This window comes from Phaethon lepturus, unplaced genomic scaffold (assembly GCF_000687285.1).
Source record: "Phaethon lepturus isolate BGI_N335 unplaced genomic scaffold, ASM68728v1 scaffold3703, whole genome shotgun sequence".
Lineage (NCBI taxonomy): Eukaryota > Metazoa > Chordata > Aves > Phaethontiformes > Phaethontidae > Phaethon > Phaethon lepturus.
The window spans coordinates 42224-64897 of record NW_010529619.1 but is presented as its reverse complement, the minus strand read 5'-3'; the positions used below and the strand labels follow the sequence as shown (position 1 = coordinate 64897).

Genomic DNA, 22674 nt, shown 5'->3' with positions numbered 1-22674 from the left:
GACTCACCCTCTTTCCTTGTTGAGAAAAGGAAACAAAGAGAACAAAATTCTACCCTTTATAAATACAGTAAAACAGAGTTTAGACCCTCTCCTCCATGCCCACCATGGCACTAAGGTATATGACAAACTAGCTATGAGGCATCTTAAAATCACAAATTCCTTGAAGTTAGCAATATTTTTCTTTTTTCCCAGAGTATAAAAGTGAAGAGATGAATTACGCCAAATAACACATAATGCAATTATTTTTAGCTCTGACTCAACAGAAGATTTACAGACAGATTAGTGGTCACCAAAGAAGTATTTACATCTGTTGTTTATGTTATGACATCTCAGATCAAAGTGAGTCTTTAAACTTTAGCTTTCTCTTTTCCAAGTGAATAATGAAACTGGAAAAAAGATGAAGATATGAGGAGGGAAGAGCTATGGAGCATTAAACAAACTGAGGACAATTTTAAAATGAAGGGGACATGTGGGATGAAACCCAGAGACTGGATCCATCAAAACTCTGAACACTCTGCTCCTCATCCCCTAGATTATGTACAGATGTGTGTGCCCCTGCGATTCATCCCAGTGATCGTGGAAACACTCCATGTTTGAAATGAGGCCTGTGTCATCCTCAGGCTTTGCCGAATGTCCAGCCCTTTGCAGTACCGTGGCCAGTGTGCTTAACTCTGTGTACCCATGGTGGTACAACACTTCTGTGGCTGAAGCTAACCAAGTTAGTACTGAGTTGCAGTAGCAGCAACGAGTCCAGTAAAAACCCAGCAGTGGACACTCAGCCAAAATAAGGCTTCTTTCTGAACAGATGTTAAGATTTTCATGTAAATATAAATCTTTGAGGAGCTGATTTTAAGTAAGTTGAGGGTCTCTTTGAAGAGATAATTGGTGTAGATTCCTACAGCCAAAAAAGATCTATTAACTACCATGTAAAAGGGGAGATCACCAACAGAAAATAACCCCACACCAACAACAAAACCCCTGCTTGAGCCATTGTCTTTAATGAGATCGTGATTAGACCTTTTATGTAGGTGACTAAGAAGTAAAAAGAAGAAAGACACCTATGAGTTAACTGTATGACTCAGAAAATTATTAATCGTCTGGAGATCCCATCACAAGCAGCTTACTTGTAAAATACAGCTCAGGTCAATAACAAAAGCATTTTTCCTGAATAGATTTCAGAGGGCTTTAATGAAATAATTTTCTGTCTTTGGTTCAGTTCATGTGCCTGATCCTGTACTGAGATGTCCATGGGAGCAGACTGTATAATAACAGATGCTTACAATTTTCAGCCATGTACAAATGTACCACTACACTCACATATGCACTCGATAATATCGGTCTATACATGCGTGCAAAGGTTGGGACTGAGAAGTCCTGCCTCCTTTTCAAAGGACAGCCATCATAAATTATATAAATTTGTTTCTTTGTCTGCAATTTGACTGGATATGGCAAGTGTTGGGCTTACATGTAGACTGACATTGTCATCTTGGCTTTATTTATGGCCCTTCTTGGGCACAGTTAAGTGAGTAGAAGTTGAACAGACACAAAATGTCATTAACTGTGAAAACCAAACAAAATTACCAGAAAGACCTTCTTTGTCTCAGCACTCATTTACATATCGCTGTTGGTATTACTTGGAAAGGGTGTAAGTAAGGTAAAAAAGGGATAAATATAAGGTTGACTTTAAGTTGGCATTGTTTTATAAAAATATTTCAAGTCACTGTGTGGATTTAAATTCTTACAGAATGTTCTGTTCCCTTAACTGAACATCACATTTGATTTGTCTGGATGAAAATATTTGGATTATTTATTTATGTTGGAAAAACTGTGTGAATTTAAATTTAATTTAATGAGCTAACTTGTCCTTTAATATTATCAAAGTTTCACTATATTTGAGAAGCAAATGTAGTTTTAAGCAAAATTAGGGGGACCGTCGAAAGAACTAATTTAATCTGATTTTAGAAGTTAACATAAATATAGTGAAGTATAGCTGTCACATTTTTTCAGCAATTCTGATGTTCTGTTATATGTTCTTTTTTAGTGAGATAAACTATTTCTAGTGGAAGGACTGGCCTGCATTTTGAATTCCAATGTATTTCTCTCACACAATTTTCTGTGCAGGAACCATACTCTCTTATTTTTAAACAACCTGTAACTGTTTAAAATCAATTTAAATCATCCAAGTAAGAGACAATAAACCAGTGTATTTTTGTGTTTATATCTTATTTTACATATAATTATTCTGGAAGGATATTTACAACAATTAAAAGTCACTCTATTTATTATTAAGCAATCATTTTGCTGATGTACTAAAGGTCAGCTATTCATAGTATACTAGTAATTACAGATTGAATAAAACTGTTGAATAAAACTATTCAATCATCTATTTCTTTCCTTGAAAATTCAGGACTATTTCCTAAAGTATATCCTTCCAACTCTTAAGTCCACCAGAGCTAATTATATACTGTATATTTTGTTTTCAGCATTCATCTCACTCTTCTCAAAAAAAGCTTTACAGTTCATGCAAGAGTAGAATAGGCTTTAAGTATAAAAGAAATAAAATGAAATACCAATCTGATTAACATTTCAGGACTCGGAAAGCCAGTTTATATTAAAAAAGCTTCTTACCCCTCTGGCTTTGAGGACCATGTGTTAAAAGATGGGGATTATGAAGATCCGTTGCAGTAAAGGATTCGAGCATTCTTCTTTGCGCTGGTTCAGCTGATCCACGGCGCGGTCTGTGCCAAGACCCCCCACCTTTCTTAAACATAGTGGTGAAACACGTCCACCACCGAGCTGTTCTTCACATTTGTGACTGGTCACTTCATTCTCTTAAATGTCACTAATTGTTTGTCTGAAGCATCTTGGTAATAAGGTCAAATGGGGCTGGCATCGTGTTTGGATCATACATAGAAGAGGTTCATTCATGTTTATGAGGATAATTGTTTACTAACCAATAAAATACAGCACTGGGGGAAGAAACAAATGGTAGGAAACCTTTTTCTCTATCAACACTTATGTGACATATAATTTCAACTTTGTGATTTTAATACTTCACACAGAGCTTACCGTCAGAAAGGCAGTGTTTACCTTATATTTACAAAAGGAAATTAGAGCTGCCACATGAAGGAAAATTACTGGGACAGCCCATGTTTTAGTTTATTATTTCATCGGTGTATCAGAGACTTCTTGTCAGAGAGGTTAGCAGCCTTGTGGAAAATTCACAGAAGCCAAGAAGCCGTAAGTTCAAACGTCACTTGTTTTTTAGCTGCTCCCTGTGTTTCAGTGTGTTTTATAATTGTGACTATTAAACAGGGACTCACACTCTTAATTTTAGCAGCAGATGAGTTATCAGTGTCAGCTTCCTTTTTACCTGATAAATTCACTGACTCATCTGCTGAATACAATCTTTTCTGCTAGGATGGGAACAGAAGCTACTTCTTACATATTACAGAATCAACTGTCACATACATGAGTACACTGTCACCACCAGGAAAGTGGGGAATAGAATAAACCTTTGTATTGAGCTGTCTCGAGAATAATCAGCTCCAACAACCAGCAATCCAGAGTCCATATCCCTTTTGCCTAACAAAAATAGAAGCAGGATTACAAATGCATTGCATTCAAGTAGGGCTGGGTGAATCCCTGATCTGCACTGAGCTTCTGGGAGCTGGGACAAGGGAAGAAAGCTAGACTACTTTTCTCTTACATTTTTGTAATGTCCAAAAAGAAATCTGTAGGGAATTTTGGTAGTATAGCTAGAGCAATTTCTTTCTACTTCTTGCAAAAACCTGTTTCACTTGTGAAAGCAGACTGGTTAACCCACATGTCAGTGAAAAGCTGTGCAACTATCCCCGATAAAAGGGAACCTTGCAGTAACCAAGACTAACACAGATGTTTACAAGAGCGTGAAGGAGAGGAGGGAGAATCACATTTTCCAAACACTTAGTTGTTGGTTTGGATAAGGAACCTTTAACTAGATTAAAGTTTTGTCGTATGTTTGAGATTTGCTGTCCAGTTTTCTTTGGCAAGTAGAAGAAGTCCTACCTGGAAAAGTGGTTCAGATCAGCCAAGCTGTTGCAGTGTTCCAGCTGAGCCTCTAGTCCCACATGCCACAGCTTTGTGGATGATAACGAAGAAGACCTTCTCTCATGTGGCAGCAGTGGACCGCAGGTCTGCTTGCAAAGTCCCCTCCTTTGGGGTGCCGTGAAAGCAGAGCTATTGCTGCTGCCCAGCTGTGAAAGATCTGCTCCTGGAACTGAAGAGAAACAAAAAGATAAGCTTCAAACAAACCCCCAACAGCCCGACCTTTCAGGAAGTTCAGTTCTCAACTGGAACTCTGCAGCTTTTACTCATTTTACATAATCCTTCCTGGATTCTTCCTTTTAAAGAAAACACCTTTGTGATGGCCTTGCAGCTCACTTGCAAAAAAAAGGAACGAAGTCCTGTGTTCCTGCTTCTTTGTCATTACACTGACAAAATTAACAGTGCCACTACTTCCACTGTTATCACACAGAAATCCACTAAATGTTCTACATCTTGTGCAGAAATTTACATCTCCCCTTCCCTTTTCCTGCTGGGAATTTGTCGTAGCATGGTAATTTATTTCAAGCGGAACAGAAGCACTTGTGTTTTAGCTTTCTTTTCATGTCTAGAAGCTAGCAGTTTAGTCCAAATGTAATAATGATTAATAATCCCTATGTGCATGCTTGCACTAATGTTAACAGCACACTTCTCACAAGAAGATAACCTTGGATAGCATGTTAGTAGGTTTACAGTAAAATGACTATCCCCGATGTTTGGTTTCAGAGCAGATTAGAATTGCAGACAGCTAATTAATAATAAAATAACAGCATTCCTGTTGGCTTTGGGAATATATTTTTACCTGTTCTGGAACTGAAAGTCAAAAAGGAAAGTGAAGTCTCCGGGGTGAAATCCTAGCCAAATTGAGGTTAACTGCAAAAACTCCGTGGACTTTAATCTGTCAGGATTCCAGACTTTATCTAACCTTCCTGTGTCATCCCAGTAGAGGATCATACGGGGTTTTTTCCAGAGATAAATCCGTATGTGTCCTAACCCCACATTATTTGACCTCCTGGAAATGAAACCACAGCATTACCTGACTGGAAGGAATTGGATCCAGATGAGAATCTGGATGTGGGGAATCAGGGGTTTCCTGGCCGGGTACCCTACGGGTCTCCTGTGTGGCTGTTGGCTCTACCACTGTGCTCTCCCCTGAGATCAGACCTTCAGGCATGGCATAGAGTTAATGCTGTTTCCATCAGCATCAATACCAGGGATGGAAACCTGTGTCCTGAAAAAGAGAACACCTATCCTGGAACATTTACTCCTGACTTTTGCATGGCTTATATTTAGGCTTTCCGTGCTCCGCGCACAGGGGTTTGCCGGTGGAGGAGGGGTTCTGATGTGCTTTGCAGTAACTGATACAGTTTTCTTGGGTCCTCTGGGAGCAACAGATGAGAGTATGATTACAGCCACAGTCACAGCATTCTTTTAGTGCCTGACAAGGTTTTTCATCTGTTTTCAGTACTGAAGAAATTGCCATGCTATAATGTTCTGACTAGAGGGCATGAATGTTATTGCCAGATAATGGGCAGAATGTATAACTATTAACGTAACTGCGACCTACACCTCAGTGAAACATCAGCCAGCCTTTCCTAAGGACTCTTGAACACTTTATTCTCTACTATTATGGTACAAAGTGTGATAGATATGAGCATTATTGATGTCAATTCGTCTTTCACTCGAATAGCTGTAGCCATGAGAAATGTTCTCCTAATTCCTATGTGTTCTGCACATGTGGGTAGACTAATGACCTGAAAGATTGCACTTACGTACAGCAACTACAAAGTTGGTACAACAGATATTTTTCCTTACCCCTGAGGGAGAAGAACAGTACCACATGGCTATCGTTATGAAAATGAGATTGAATTAAAATCCTGAATCTGAATACTTGAAAGTTTAGGAATATCTGTATTTGATTTTGAGCCTTGGTCATCTCTGATTCTGAAGAGTTACAACATGTTTTAAAGGCTTGGGGTATTTTCCTTTTATTTAATAGTCCTGTTATTCTGATATGTTGGTTTCTTCAACGTATTTTTGATTACATTGTAAATGCTTCTGAGTTATTACAAAACCATCCTTCTGAATGCAGTTTTACTTGGCAAGAAAACATTAGTCTTATTGTTATACATGACCTACTTGGGATTTACTGTAAAATTAAAAGTATTGTAGAAGGAAGATCAAGAAAGCAAAACCAATGATAAATGATAGGAATTCATATAAGATCTGAGTGAAGGATGGACTTGAAATAACCGGTGTGTCTCATCTTTGATTCATTGCTCTGTGTTTTCACTACATTAATCATGCCAAAAGGACTGTCACTTTGTATTTGTGAACTGTGAAGCTCCGTCAGGGCAAGGGCCAGTACATGTTCCTGGATTACGAATCGGAAATGACTGTGATCGTTATCACTTTGGGCACAGGGACACTGTGTGGAAATTTGCAAACAAAAGTAGCAACTTAATCAGTGAGAGAGTGAGTCTTGACAGCCACCCTGCCGCCTCGCTGGGAATGCGTTTGTGGGAGCAGCCACGGGTGCCAGCACGCCTGGGATCACTGGGAAGATATTAACGTTTAGATTGTCCAAAAGATACATCCAAACAGTTTCTTGCTGTTAAAAAATAATTAAAAGCATTTCACTTCACTTTTAGTATAATTCTTTGAATCTATATTGAACATGCATGAATCTTAGACCATTCATGTCTAATTGTTTCTAACTTGGTTGTTAAGCATAACATTTGCAAATACATGTCTGGTAGCTTCTGTTTTCCGTTGTAAAACCAGATGTGTTTTCAAATTGCTGCATACAAACTGCCCATCTCTTTGTCTAGCAATTCGTTTCTAATATATGCCCCTCTTTCTCTGTCTATCATTTGCTACATCTGTTGTTCTGCAGGTGTGCTTATGCACTTACATAATCGTCGTTCATCTATGAACTTATGTGTCCTGTCTCAGGCAACACCAGCAATAGGAAATGTGCATCAGCCAGAGAACGAGAAACTACTGACAACGAATTAACAGATAATGAAACTGACGGTTGAAAACCTCCCCGCTTTAGCTCATGATTTCGTGGCTTACAAAGGAATGCCTCGCAATAACATTGGCTTCCAGGAAGAGTTGTGATTATGATAAACTGAAGTAGGAGGGAATATTCTTGCCAGGTCCTAGAAAAAAAAAAGGGGAAAAATGTTGCTCCTAAAGCAAGGCTTTAGGAGGGACAATCTTCCACCATTCCATTTGTCTCCTTTTTACAGTGACTTAAATGCAGGAATATCTCTAAAAGGTTTAAATTTTCAAATTTTCCCTAAATTTAAATATGTTTGGACCAGCTTTTATTCTACAGAATTAGAGTAAAAGAAGAGATTTTCAACTCAATTTTCTTGTCGCTACTACTGAGTTTCTGCTCAGTGTTACGTACAGACAAGCCTGATTCTACTCCTCATCATTGCAACTCCAGTGCGGTTACTCCTTTAACAGCTAATTGAAATGATAATACTTACTCCCAGTGTATGAGCTCCCTAGAGAAATCTGCAGTTTTACATTTCTCACTCAGAGGCTGTGGCATTTAAGAAGAAAACTGGAGCAAGGAATCGATCCCCATAATCGTATCCTGAATCTCCCTCTGACAACAGGGGATGAAGGAGATTGCATTAGCACACCTTTACTTAAAGGAAACCAGTGATTGCTCCCTTTCAAAATCCCTAGAGGAATTAATGAAAAGGGAGACCAGGATCGTCTTTTTATGCTTTAGCTGCTCTCATATTTCCTATAAAAAAGGTCTTATCTTTCTATACAATTATTAAAGCCATAAAAGGATATATATCTTGAACTATGCCACTTCAGATAAACCAAGGCACTTCTGTTTTATTAAGTTTCATAGTCTTTTCTGCAAGCTAATTTAAGTACCTAGTATTTCATTATGTGGTTTAGTGCAATTCAGACCTTTCCGTTGCTGCTTCTGAAACAGAGTTTTTATAACCTATTTAGTGGAATGAAGTCATCCTTATTTTATATATACATACATGTATGTGCGTATGTAAATATATGTACATGTATACTGGACACATAGCAATTTCAGCCTGAGATTTTTATGCATGTTTCTCATTTTAGTAATTATTGGAAGGGAGTATCTGGCAACAATTTTATTTAGACATTTTAATTCATTGTTTGACATGTATTCAAGCAATCAGCTCCATCAGTACAGGAAGAACCTAAATTTGCTGGGGTGGCACATATTTTGGCAGGACCATCTCCCCAGTATGCAGAGTTACACATTTATTATAATCCTGAGAATTATAGATATGTCTGGAGGAACTTACAGATTAATGGGTATATATAGAATTTCAACAATGGAAAGAAAAGGTGTTAGAGTTTGTACTAGTAGTTAACTTTTTAATAGTCCTGTGGGAAACAGAAGTTCTTAGTTTACTGCCACAGGTATTTCTGGAAATTTCATTCATTTATGCCTTAAAATTATAAAGTTATTCCAGCAGAAGTGTATCAGTATCATTTTTTAATGTCTGTAGTAAAACTAAGGTAAACATTTTCATGTGTCCAGAATATCTATCATTAAACTGCTGTGCCCACATTAATGTGATAAAAGTTAAGAACCATAAATATAGCCAAACTTTATAGGGCACAAATGAATATTACTGTCTACCTACATTTATAACCTGTAATTTAAGAGAGTTATTATGCCTACACTCATGTAAATCTATGCACATAAATACTGTGTGTGAGAATATATAAACTATTGTCTAGATATTCATTGCTGACAGTCTGAAGTAGTTCAGCAGATTTCAGACCTCTACCTCCCTGGGTTTTGTAGGGCAATGGGTTTTATAGCACATAGAGGTTTTGCTCTTTGCTGTATTAGGTATCAGTGGACAAGAACATCAGTCTTCAATATAAACTGGAATCACAGTGTTGAAGCCAAATGCTGAACAAAAGATGTAAAGAAAAATAAAATAATATTTGTCATTATTAGACACGGGAAAGGAGGAGAAAAGAACAGGCCTCTTGATTAAGATAGTCTCATTCTGTGTAGTGTAGATAGGATTCTTTTTAACATTTTTCACTAAACAAGATATGCGGAGGTGAGGGATCTTGTCTGCTAACAAACACCTTGTATGCTCAGGTGCTCTAGCTTATCAAAGGCTTCACTGAGAGTCAGAAGTCGGTAGCAGCATGCGCTGCCATCAAGCAGACCATGAACCACCCTATCACTGCAGATGTGTTCTGCTTCCATTTTTCCCTGTGTTTTGAGGTAAAGTTAGCCACATGAACATTAATCATGGCCACAAGGATCACTGGCCCTGCACTTCATCTGATTTTGGACAAGGCAAAAATCCTACCATGGTTCAGTCCTTACCAGGTGCCTGTGAAACATCATAGGCATCACAGACAGGGAGTACACAATAAGATCTACATTTCTGGTAATGCTGAAATTTTAGGAAGCTTGAATTATCCCCTGTCACCTGGCAGATTATATGAGATCAATTTCAGTTTGCCTCACCAGTAGGTTATTTATGATAGAAGCTCACACATGGAGGATGTGAATGCATAGTGCACAGATCATGAGTTCTGCTGAGTGTTTTAAGACTGGTGGGATGCAGGGAGTGGATGTTTTGTGGACTTCTCTGAGTTAATGGTAAAAAAATGTAGTTGCCTGGAACAGTGGGGAAGGTTCTTGATGGTCCAGGGATTTTCCTTGCATTGCTGTAGCCCCATATCTACTGAAATTGCAGTACTTCCACTAGTTTCAGTGCATCTAAACTTCTTATTTATGCTTTCAAAAAAGATCCCAAATTAAGACTGTAGATTATTGGCAGTCATCATTGTAATATATTGTCCTGAGTGTTCATCTGAATTTGAGACTTTCTATCAGACACTGATGAAAGACAGAAGGGTAATCTTCAAGGAAGTTATAACCTACCCAGGAAAGGCAGACAAATGGTAATATAAAGAATTTGTGATTTCTTTATCAGGGAGGACAAAAGATAGAGAACCAAAGAGCTGAAGGCAGAGCTCAATGGCATTGAATAAAGAGATTCCCCTTCTGTCATATTTACTACAGAAAGAAGAAACTTGTGCAAAGACTAGAATGTAATGCAGTTGAGTCTTAATTTCACAACTTGTCTTGGAAAAGTGTTTTCATACACAGAATACCAACCATGTGCTCATATGTCATAGTGATGAAAGTAAGACACCAAGCAGAATTAAAAATAGGTTAAGTAATACAATGTTAAAACATTATGCTACCTCCTATAGCGCAAATGAAAAGTTATATATAGATTCCAAACTATACTACAGCTTCCCAGGTTCACTGAAAATTTAGCTATAAGCTGGCAGTGCAATATAGCAACCAGAAGTATTATGCAGTTTAAGACTACATTTTTCAAGAACCGTATGTAATGTAGTGAGAAGATATTTTAGTGGAGCTAATTTTGATTATAAGTTGTATGTCTATCTTCAGGAATGAGCCATAAGGTGTTTAAATATTCTTCTACACAGAAGTTGTTACGAAATTAGTCATTTTGAAAAATACTCCTCACCAAAAGTATCTTTGCCAGAGGAAATTGATTAGTTCCGCACTTTAATAGAAAGATTTTTTTAAAATACCCTCCCAGTTGTTGATTTGTTTAGGGTAAGATTGCAGATGTTGCCTTTCCTACAGTTATTCTTTCCCCTTCAGTGTATATTGGGGATGGTTCACATTTGCAGTCAACTGTATAATCATAAATGCATTTAGTTTATAGAATTAAATGGTTTGGAAAGTTAGATCGAGAAAAAAAAATGCAGTTGATGCTGTAATAAAATTTGTAAAGGTTAACATAAAACTGGATAATTCTTTGAACCAGAAATACTATTAATCAGTAGAAAATAGGAACATATTGTCCTGATTTAGTTGTTATAAGTAGTTTCCTTATGGGACCATTTAATCACATTTGATATGATTCTCAGTTATGCTGCTTATCGACTTTATTAAGCCTTAAGTTTAAAAAACTGAGAGAGATCTAATATTCATATAAAATTGAAATTGAGTCTTAAAGTGTTTTGCATGCTTTTGTAATAATTGTAATTAATAACATTTGAAATGACAAATAAATTTGATTTATACAAATTATTTTTGGTTTTAGTCTGGAAGCCGGCAAGCTTTTAGGGTGATATAAAACTATGAAAACAAACTGCAAAGATTTATTGAAGACGCCTTAGTAGCAGGCTCAGATTGAATTATCAGGCCAGTCCAATCAATACTTGGCCTAGGTCAATACACTGTCTTTGATATGCCAGATACTTCGTGAGGAGGTGAAACTCAACCTTCTTGCTCCCATAAATTACCCATATATTGAATATTATGCTATTGGGCAAACTTAACTGGGGAAGTCTTCTGATATCTTGGATTAAAGAACTCTGTGTACCCCATATCTTGTCTTGACTGGTGTAGTAAGGACTATTTCTATTCATATTAAAATACAATGCTTAATAGAAATATTTTTGCTTCCAGTTTCCCAAGATTCCAGAGGGATACCATACAGTGTATTATTCCACCATCATCATCTATTATTGCCTATTATATTTTATGTATTTACTGCGTAACATAACGTGATACAGAGATGCCAGGCTACCACTGACACAAGCTCAAGTCTCCACAACTTCACTGATTTTCAGAGACTGTAGTTTCTAAAGCAACCTAATAGAAATAACTTGAATACAATACAGTGCTGCCAATTTATAGTTTCAGAGCTGGTTCATACTATGTGTGGGTTTTGGTTTTTTTTTAATTTGTTGTGTCTTTAACTCAGGAGACTCCTCTTTTTTATTTACTTCCTTCCAAAAGTTTCATTAGGAGATGAATTTTCCATACCTCTTCTCATTCCAGTGGAGATTTTACTATAGATTTTTATTCCAGTTATTGAGTCCAGGTGCTTAGGTCTGAAGTAAAGTAATAAAACACCTGAGAAAAATGAGAAAATAGAACTAGAAAGAACCACAAAATACCATGTAATCTGCCTGATCTTTACCTAAAGTATTCTTTTAAGACCCCCAGTGATGGAGTTCTCACAGTTTTCCCACAGAATCTTTATCAGTATTTTATTACTTGTTAGAAGACTTTTCCCCTGATATGTAAAAGTAAAACTTCACTTACTGCAGCTTCATGGATGTGGAAACCAGGTTATTCTCTTTCTCTTTGCAGTTTTATGTCCTTCTACTCAGTTATTTTCTTGTCAGTCTTCTTATTAAGCTAAACGTTCCTAAGTCTTTCAATTTTCTAGATTTATGACCATTCTTTGTCTTCCATACACTCTTCCAAAATAAAGTACCTCTTTTTTGAATTGCAACATTCAGAACTGGAGACAAAACTCCTGCAGACACTTTGCTGATGCTGAATGCAGCAGAAAGATTACTTCCTGTGTTTTGGAATAATCTCTTACATCTGTTATCCCTGACTACTTCTGACAAAAAGTTGTCTGGTCATCTTTTTGTTTATTTGAAGAGGAAAACCTGATGTATTTTTTTATTTATTTTTAAACTATCTAACAGATACTTCTATATTCATAGTACACTTTAAATGAAGGTTGCTATAAAACCAAGTTCAATTTTTCCTGATGGCAATTTAAATGTGTCTAATAATTACACTTTATAGCCAGATAGTAAACATATGAAATGCCAAAGATTGAGACATTCAAGGATTCAAGGATTTAAGGAAAAGTATCCTTGATGTGTTTGGAACATTTGGTTTGGAAAAAATAATGGAATGTTTCAGTTCAGAAATGCATATATTCATTTCAACATGGAGTAGTTTAGGAGGATATACACACTCTGAAAGTAACTCTTTCTTTCTCTGTCAGGAATAGAATTTGGAAAAACAAAATATTGTGATTTAGAGTTAAGATATAAAAAATATCTAAGTAAGACATCAAAAATTATTAATTGCAATATTACTGAAAACTATGACACTGCAGAAACAAGTACAGAATAATGAATTGCACAAGTGTTAAGCAAATATTTACTGTCATTAAGGGGCAATTGCAAAACTAACAGGCTTATTTCCTTGCTACCTTAAGGTTAGAAGTCTGGGTAGATTGCATTAAAAAAACCCAAAAAGTTTGGTTTCTATATCCAGTTTTCTATATCCAGTTTCTATAGACAGCTATAGCCAGTTTTTATAGTTTCTATAGGCAGCTTTCCTCAAACATGTTTGTTTGGCTACATATAGAGTTGCTGGATTACATTTCTCGTTCCTTTTAGAATAGAAACCCCAAAATATTTATGTATATTTCATAACCAATGATTTCTTTGTGAAAGCTTTGTATACTACATATTCCAACAAACCTTTCTGTGAGTCCAGTTTGTGTACCAGTCATTTAAAGCTTTCACTTTAGCTCAGCAATGGTTGATTTCATAAATTCACTGGAATTATCAGTACGCATCCTGTAATGCAAATAATCAGTTACCCAAGATCTGAGGAAGTTTCTTCCTCAAACAGATCACTTCTTCTCTCCTTTGGTGCAATCTATATTGCAATCCTACTAAGTCTAATTGAGGATAGATTTGGAAAAGTAGTCATCTTCATTGGCTATTTGATGGTATACCCACAGGTTTTTTTCTGGCTGATGTGCACTTTCCTTGATGTGCTTAAAGCCCAGGTAAGGTTGTTCCAAATCAGGTGCAGGTTATTGTGTTTACATTTGAGCATTAATCATTGCCTTTATGTGCCATCCGTGTTAATTTCCCCTGATTCCCACTGATCACAGATGGCCAGAAATAGTGGAAGGATGTATTCTGGTTAGTCTCTACTCCTAGAATTTGTAACACATGAAGGCTGCTTCATTGTGAATTTGTTGTTTTATCAATCTTTTCTCATTGACAAATAGTTCATAGAAGGTGCTATTTTTTTAAAGTGCATGCAATGTTGGCCATTTCAATGAAATAGAAATATTTATATTATATTTATTTTTATATTTTAGATTATATTTATATTTATTTCAACAGAAATAAAATCACTTTTCTTCATGATAAACTTCTTCCTAACTCCTTTGGCTTTTGCAAAAGTCAAAGAAATCCTATGGTATTCTATATATTTCAACTTCTTCCAGCTTATTTCAACTAAGGATGTTCACATATTTATAATATACAAATTAGATCAAATGTCACTTTTATATCTGCCTCCCCGAGGCAGTTTGTCAGTGTATGGAGGTATGACCCTCCTTCAGACAGGAAAACAAAGAAAGAAGAAAAGAACTTTGGTTGGTTGTTGTGGTATAGTGTTACTAATACATCTTCAGGTATGCAGAGCAAGAAAAGACAAAACAGGTTTTACAAAATATCGCTGGTGCATTGTCTTTCTATTATTCTAAATGATGTGCAATATATGGTTAATGGTAGGAGAGGGAGAACAGTCTATTGTTACTTTAACTTGCATTCTTGATCTAAGGCACTGTATGAAAACCTAATGTCATCTGGATATCATAGCAGTCTTTACCATATAATTACATGGGACCGACATTACTTGATCAAAGTAAAAGAAAAAGCTCTTATTTTATTTATAAGCCATCTGCCACAAACTATTACCATTTACTTAGCCCCTAGGTTACAGTTTCCTTTTTAATAGTTCTATTAGTGTTTGGGTGGTTTTTATTAAGATTATTCAATAAACATTGTCCAGAAAAAGCTAGATACTTTTAATGCATAATTGTCTGGAATGTTTATTAAACAATAACACTGAACGTTCTGACAGTTTTATTTCTGAGAATGTTATAAAATTATTATGCATCCCACCAGTAATTCTGCGTTACTGAAAACTCCTGTGCAATATAACGAGTCTACCGAAAGCAGATGCAGCTGAATTAGTAACAGGGACGTCAACGCACTATAGAAAGTCACATAGTAGAAGGGGTAGGATGGGGGGAAAAGAATGCAAAAAGGAATGCAGAAAAGAATTCTGTTCCACTTTTGCAACAAAAAGTAACTAAATTAAGAAGAAAAAGTAACATAAGGATTTGAAAATCCTAATGTAAATGTAGATTCACCTGAAGAGTATTCATCATGCATTATATATTTACTGTTTCATGCAGTGTCTCTGGACAAATTGAATTTAACTTAATTATAGGGTGAGGGGGTTCTAAAAAATTACTTAAAACCCTAAATGTTCTTGAATTTCTTTCTGTGAATAGGTTTCTGCCCGTCACATCTTCTGTGAGGCCACCCTGTGAGAATCCCTTTATCACCTGTTAAATAGATGCTATTCCTCTCAAGTAACCACAAAGAAAGCTCAGTCTAAGGTTCAGTACACTTAATACAAAGCCTCCAAAGAAGGGAAGGCTTCAGATAAAACTCAGTACTTGGCCATAATGAACCTGCTAAATGTTGGTTTCCTGCAATAAAAATAATAAGTGAAATCTGGGTCTATTGAAGTCAATGGGAAATTTGCCATTGATTTTAGCAAGGCTAGTATTGCAACCAATAAATATACTGAACAAACTAAAAGAAACGGGTGAAGGAAGGAAGGGGAATTAATGTAACAGAACCTATACATTATTTCAGTCCTTATGCTATCCTCCTCTGCCTGAGTGAATAGCTCCTGATACTCCTCAGATGTGCCTACAGAAACTATTGTGGCAGTGTACTGAACACCAAATATTTACAAAAGCATTTAATGAGTAATTCTGAAATGGGAAAATCAGCTTTGTTTTTATAATGAGTCAATCTCAGATTCAACCAGAGGTTGTTTTAAGGGTGAGTAACCAAGGGCAATTGCCCAAGACTGGATACCATGGGGAGTGTGTTAGCCTACAATAATTAAAAGTACAAGTTATCCGATATGTCTCAATCTATGCCTGTGTTCTTGCTAGTCAAAACCTGCTGTATCTCCACAAAGATGCAGTTAGATCTTTCAGACACAATCCTTTCTGTAATGTGAGTAAAATAACAGGCAAAAAATTTAGTTAGAAATATAAATGCATTTCTGTATTTTTGTATATATATACAGTTATCTGTGTTTCTTTTTGTTAATGTGTGAAAATACCTAATTTCTGATGTGTAATAAGTGTAGCCACTATATTTTGCATGGCTTTTCGCAGACAAACATTAGAAACATGCACCACATAGCCCATGTACAGCAAGACAATTTCAGAAAGCTGTGGTCTAACAAATCAAGCACTGTACAGTCACACCACAGACATGCTATGGTCCTGTCTGGAAACAAAAAAATTGGATGTGAGGAAATGTATGTGTTGGTACCCCATCATGGACTGCACCGTTGTACTTAGGAGGTGAAAGCTGTAGGAGAAATTTGAACTTCTTGTTCAGGTTTTCCAGTATCTGGACCAGAACATGAAGCACAACCATCCGGTTTGTGGGGCTCTTTCATAGGGATCATTTGCAACCAAGGCATAGTTTGGAAAAAAAAAAAAAAAGGTTAGAAAATAACAAAGGGAAGGGTGTCTAAAAATACATTATCTGATGTGAAAGAGATATACAGGCAAAATACTTCTAAACATAAAAGCGTGGTGTAGAAACATGATGAATCTGTAAAATCTCCCTTGAACCAGCTTAATATCTGTGATATTTATCTCACAGTAATAAACTAAAACAGAGTAAACTTACACTGGGAGTGGAAAATGGTGACATTCACTGCAGACATTGTTTTGCAATGCACAGTTTTCCTTGGCTGTTAAATCTCATTTTAATACTTACCAGAGTATGCAACAGTAAATTTTCCCTGCCACTTAAAACACTCTGCAGGTTTCCAGCCCAGAGTAGTTACCTGGCAATTCAAGCAAATGTTTTTGTTGTCTGAATCTGTAGGACATCCACGTTGGTTTTGATCATCATGGCTATTAAGTACTTCTCCAAACTGGGGTGAAAAAACCAAACCAACCAACCAACCACCACCAACTGTCTTATGCAGGAAATATTTTACATTGTGGCAGTGTTCTTTCTCTGTAAAAATGTTTCTAAGACTAGTAGGAGGTGCTCATAAATGATCAAATTTGTAATAAATCTTTTGTGAGGTCAGCTGATATGGCTCATCAGAACATCTAACAGTAGTTACCCTAAGCACAGGAATGCTTACAGATAAGATGAAAGCAGCCCTTCTTATTAATCACACTGCATATCTGACTCCTGATCCTTTCTTCAGTCTTTAAATCAACTCCATCTGGTTCTTACTATTTAGTAGTGCAGCTTACCTTTCACAATGAAACATGCTTACTGCTGCAGAAGCAGGTCCAATGTGATTAAAATTATTAGATTAGACAGTGGTTGCTTAAGTCTGGAATCGGCTGACCATAAAAAACATGATCAGCCACGAAATGAAACTGAGGAACAAATCTTCACTGTGTGTAAATTGGCTGGACGCCAGCTGATTTCGGTGAAAGGTATTGAAAACAATGCTCTGGGCCACCTTCCTTTATGTTAATACGTTATGGAGCACATCAAACAAGCTGCCAGAACAATGCTTGTATAAGTAAGAAACAATCTCGTCATATTGCAGACTAGTCCTGGGTTTATGGTCTGTTGTGGCAGGGCAAGGACCTAGCTAGTTAGAAGGGAATGACCCTGCCTATGTTAACTAAAACAAACCAAAACAAAAAGTGACCCTCTCTCTAGTGCCCAGTTTATTTAGAGGGTCCTAATTCCGATTCTGTTCAACAGACTGCAAATGCAAGCCAAACACTATCAAGACAAAAAAAGCAAAGGAGCAAAAGAGCTTTCTATGTTTTTTGGTCAACAACTTCCTTCTTTTATTACCATGGCAGTGTCTCCATTCCTTTACGGTTTTTTGATCACAGCTAAACTATGCTGCATTCATTGCTGCAGTTGTGAAACTCTTTGTGGGGATCTAACCCAGTAAAAAATCATACTGCTGAATGACTGAAATAGGAACAATTTAGGGGTGATAGAACATGGCTGGATCTCTGCCAGGTAGGACTCATGTGTAAGTTATGATGTACAAGTAGGAGCTAGCATTTCCCTGTGGTGAGCTTTGTTCTTTTAGGGGGTCAATTTGGAGCTGCCATGACATCTCTACCACAAATGCTCACTGCAACCTTGACGCAGATGGAGGCAGGCAGGGCCTGCTCCAGCTCATGTGAGCAGGCCGTGATATTTGGAAAAACATTGGGACTCTCTGGCTCTGTGACAGATAGCCAGGTCCCTACCCCAACAGTAACAGAGACTTGGGATCCCCCTGAGAATGCTGAAATTTCCCCTTCAGGCAAGAATGGCAGCTATGTACCCTTATGTCACCAGAATGCTTAAACAGGTAAAAATACCACAGCTACAAACTTTTCTCTTTTACAGCTTGAGAACTACATTGTGGAAAACATGAAATCGGAGATGGTGCAGCTGCAGCAGAATGCTGTGCAGAACCACACCGCCACCATGCTCGAGATAGGGACCAGCCTCCTCAGTCAGACAGCGGAGCAGACGAGGAAACTCACGGATGTTGAAACCCAGGTATGTTCCCAGAGTGGTTTTCTAAAAGCTGCTATTTGCGGAGAACTTTTCCCCGTCCTCTTTCTTTTCTAATGCATCGCCACACAAAACATTTCAACACAGGGCTCCAAGAAACATTCACACTCTGTTTCTTGGTACCACCAGCGGTGATGACTGACCCTTGTTATGTGTCTGTCTTTTGATTGCATTTGGTCAGTACAATTAGCTCTGTGTGTGTGAGGCATGCAGGACTGTCCAGGAAACTAAATCAGCATTTGACTTCAAATAAACAGCCCAGCTATCAACTGTGAATGATACAAGTGTCAAGCTAAATAACGAGTTTCAGGCTAAACCAGTCTTTGATCTCCATTGTTGTTTGCTTCTTCACTATTATAAGAATGTTTGTTTATTTTCTGGAAGATATTTCCAGCTTTCTGAAAAGTAGAGTATGTCCGCAGTTGTTAAGCTGTGAAGAGGGACAAGCATCAGCTTCTTTATAAAACACGGTGTATTTGTTATTACTATAAAAATGTATAAAATCACATGAATTTAAAGAACCATCTCCATATGATTCCTAGCACTCAAATCACTGCCGTGATTGAAGTGACAAGAGTATCACTGTCATGACACAGAGTACAATTTCATACTAGGCTTATTGCAAAGATCAATACTACTTTTTGCCTTTTGAATTCTTTTATCAATTTAAGATGCATATTTATTTTCCTCGTTTTTGCTGACTTCCTCTCAATCTTTGTAGCATGTGGTATATTACCAGCTGCACTGCATTCACTGTTCATTTAAAACAGGGAAATTAAAGTATTGTATTTATTTAGTTTGTTCTAGTAAAATACGCACTTCTTGAAAGATCATATTTTCTGTTCTAATGTCCTTAGTCACATTTACAATATTACGGAGTTTTTATGTAATTGCATTACAACACACTGAGAAACAACAGTAACTATGAAAGACAGATATACTGTCTTACACAGGTTCCCTGCACCTTTTTTCTACATCTTGGTTAATAGTTCATCATAGTTCATCATTCACTTATAAATGTTGTGGTCTCAAATGACCACCAATAGTATATTGACTTCTGAAAATGTTGGGGAAAATCTTTAGTTCAGTATCAACAAGATATCTAAATGGAAACGTAAGAGGTGAAGACCTATGGACTGTAGTATCATATGTTCAGTAAAGAAAAAGGAGATGTATGAACTCTTCTTATACCCCAAAAGACCTACCTAGGTGTAAGTGTTGAGTACTCATTCATGTTTTCCTCCCTTAAGCAGGTAAGGGACAAAATGTGCGTTGCCTCTGTCTCACTTTTCCTTTGAGGAACCACTTCAAGGTAGAAGTATCACTGGCAACTGCATGAAGGAGCGGATGACTTCCTACCTCTATATCTATTGCTGAAGAATTTAAGGGATATCCAAGAAATCAGTAGGAGTGGCTCTTCCTTGTACTTGCTCTGACTTTCACCTCAGTGATCGTATTTCCCACCTCCCCTCTTTCAGCAGTATAAGAAAGTCCCTGGCTCTGTATCAATCAGAAAAGAGTGATGCAGGTGTCTCAAGAAAGTGAAGAGAGACAGCTCTTGGCAGTGATGGAGGTAGTCAGCTGCATGGTCTGTAGTATACGAGGCAGAGAAAGGCAGGCCAGTAAGAAGTACTCATACCAGAATAAGGAGGAGTCTGAAGGACTGAAGATAGAGCCCCCACCTCCTTAAAATCTCACTGACCCCTTCCAATCCCGGATCCATCCAAAATCCCACTGATTCCCTTTAGTCTTTCTTCTCTGTCTGAAACTCTGCTGACATATTTTAGGCTGTTCCATAGATGTATCCTCTTTGGAAATCTGTTAGTGCTTTCCTGTATTCTTATACCTTGCCAACCTTCATAATACACCTTCAATTTCTGGCAGGCCCCCTGAAACTGTGGTGATGCCTCCTGGCACTTCCAAATATATCCATCTTGAACAACGTAACAGCTGCATACTGATAATTTCCAACTTTCTCAACCTCTGTACCTATAAAAAAGGACAACTCAAGTTTCTCTGTGAATATCAACAATTTCAAACAAAAATAAGGCATTGGATTGAGTTTGAGCGCCATTCTTTCTGCTGTATGTTCTGTGACAAATTCCTATCAGGGATGCATGAGAAAATATTATATAAATAATACTGATAAATACTCTTCCAGGAAAGGTCTGATAGGTTCCATTAAAGAGGCATCATGTTCAGTTCCAGAAGTGATTGCATCTCAGCTGTTGTGTGCACACATATGTAAAAAAACAATTTACACATACTCCTCCAGACTTCATGTAACAGGTGATGAAATACCAACAAAATCAGCTAACATTAATTGATATTAATGCTTTCATTCTTGAAAACACTGTTATTTCAATTTTTGAACTATTTTTTATTAGGATCTATACTCTTTCATCTAGCTGAAAGACTTCTTTTGGTCTGATGTACTTAGTAAAACTTGTGCTATTGATACAGATCACCACTAAAATGAAAGACAAATGCATAAAGCAGTATTTAGGATCACAGCTTTCATCTTAAAAATCCATGTAAGAGTACAAGTAGTGATAACATAAGCAGACACCAGACTTCTGCCAGCACTGCAAGAGAGAGAACTCAGGGGAAAGCTAAAGTAGAAACTCTGTTTACGAAAGAGCAGATGCAACACTCTGGCTTCAGTCCAAATACTCTTGCACTCTTCTGGTTTAAGCATGCTTTGTAGGAATGCATGTTTGAGGCATGCCTCTGTTTTTTTCCATTGAAATAAGGCTTATTTGGCAGTCACCTTGCCTTTTTCTGCTGGCCTAGTATAATTCTAGAGGAAACAGGGTGCCAGAATATCAGCTGGTACATATCAGTGTAACTTGATTGAGTTCATTTGCACTAGCTGAACAGCTGAGGTTAAAAAAAGATTTAGAAAAAGTTTTTGATGAATCATCAAATCAGAATGAAACGGTTGCATTATGTTGCTATAACAATCTAACTAGGACAATATAAACAATAATGTTTTTATTTTATCCTTAAGGTGCTAAATCAAACATCCAGACTTGAAATTCAGCTACTGGAAAATTCACTGTCAACGTACAAACTAGAGAAACAGCTGCTACAACAGACACACGAAATCCTGAAAATTCATGAGAAAAACAGGTAAGACTATATCTTATATCTTGTTTAATACCTTTATCAATGATGTGGACGAGGGGATCGAGTGCTCCCTCAGTAAGTTTGCAGATGACACCAAGCTGGGTGGGAGTGTTGATCTGCTGGAGGGTAGGAGGGCTCTGCAGAGGGATCTGGACAGGCTGGATCCATGGGCTGAGGCCAACTGTATGAGGTTTAACAAGGCCAAGTGCCGGCTCCTGCACTTGGGTCACAACAACCCCATGCAACGCTACAGGCTTGGGGAGGAGTGGCTGGAGAGCTGCCCAGTGGAAAAGGACCTGGGGGTGCTGGTTGACAGTTGGCTGAACATGAGCCAGCAGTGTGCCCAGGTGGCCAAGCAGGCCAACAGCATCCTGGCCTGTATCAGAAATGGTGTGGCCAGCAGGTGTAGCGGAGAGATTGTCCCCGGGAACTTGGTACTAGTGAGGCTGCACCTCAAATCCTGTGTTCAGTTTTGGGCCCCTCACTACAAGCAGGATGTTGAGGGGCTCAAGTGTGTTCAGAGAAGGGCAACAAAGCTGGTGAGGGGTCTGGAGCACAAGTCTTATGAGGAGCGGCTGAGGGATCTGGGATTGTACAGTCTGGAGAAGAGGAGGCTGGGAACTGGGAACTGGGATTGTTCAGTCTGGAGACAGGGGGTTGTAGTAAGATGGGTGTTCGGCTCTTCTCCCAAGGAACTAGTGATAGGATGAGAGGAAATGGCCTCAAGTTGCACCAGGGAGGTTTAGACTGGATTTTAGGAAAAATTTCTTTACTGTGAGAGAGGTCAAAGATTGGAACAGGCTGCCCAGGGAGGTGGTGGAGTCACCATCACTGGAGGTGTTCAAAAAACGTGTAGATGGGGAACTTCAGGACATGGTTTAGTGGGCATGGTGGTGTTGGTTTGATGGTTGCACTTGATGGTCTTAAAGGTCTTTTCCAACCTTAATGATTCTGTGATTCTGTGATTCTATGATTCTATGAATG

The 22674-nt window shown here is 37.7% G+C and overlaps 1 protein-coding gene across 1 annotated transcript in view; it reads left to right on the top strand.

Annotated features, from left to right (window-relative positions):
* Positions 1-17993: 17993 nt before the first annotated feature.
* LOC104618406 (angiopoietin-1-like) overlaps positions 17994-22674 on the top strand; it is a gene marked incomplete at its 3' end in the record, with an annotated part of 35969 nt that continues 31288 nt past the window's right edge. Inside the window, exons 1-3 of the mRNA XM_010283984.1 lie at positions 17994-18012; positions 18353-18546; positions 21572-21693. Of these exons, the coding sequence (XP_010282286.1) occupies positions 17994-18012; positions 18353-18546; positions 21572-21693 (335 nt within the window). The remainder of the gene's footprint in view (positions 18013-18352; positions 18547-21571; positions 21694-22674) is intronic.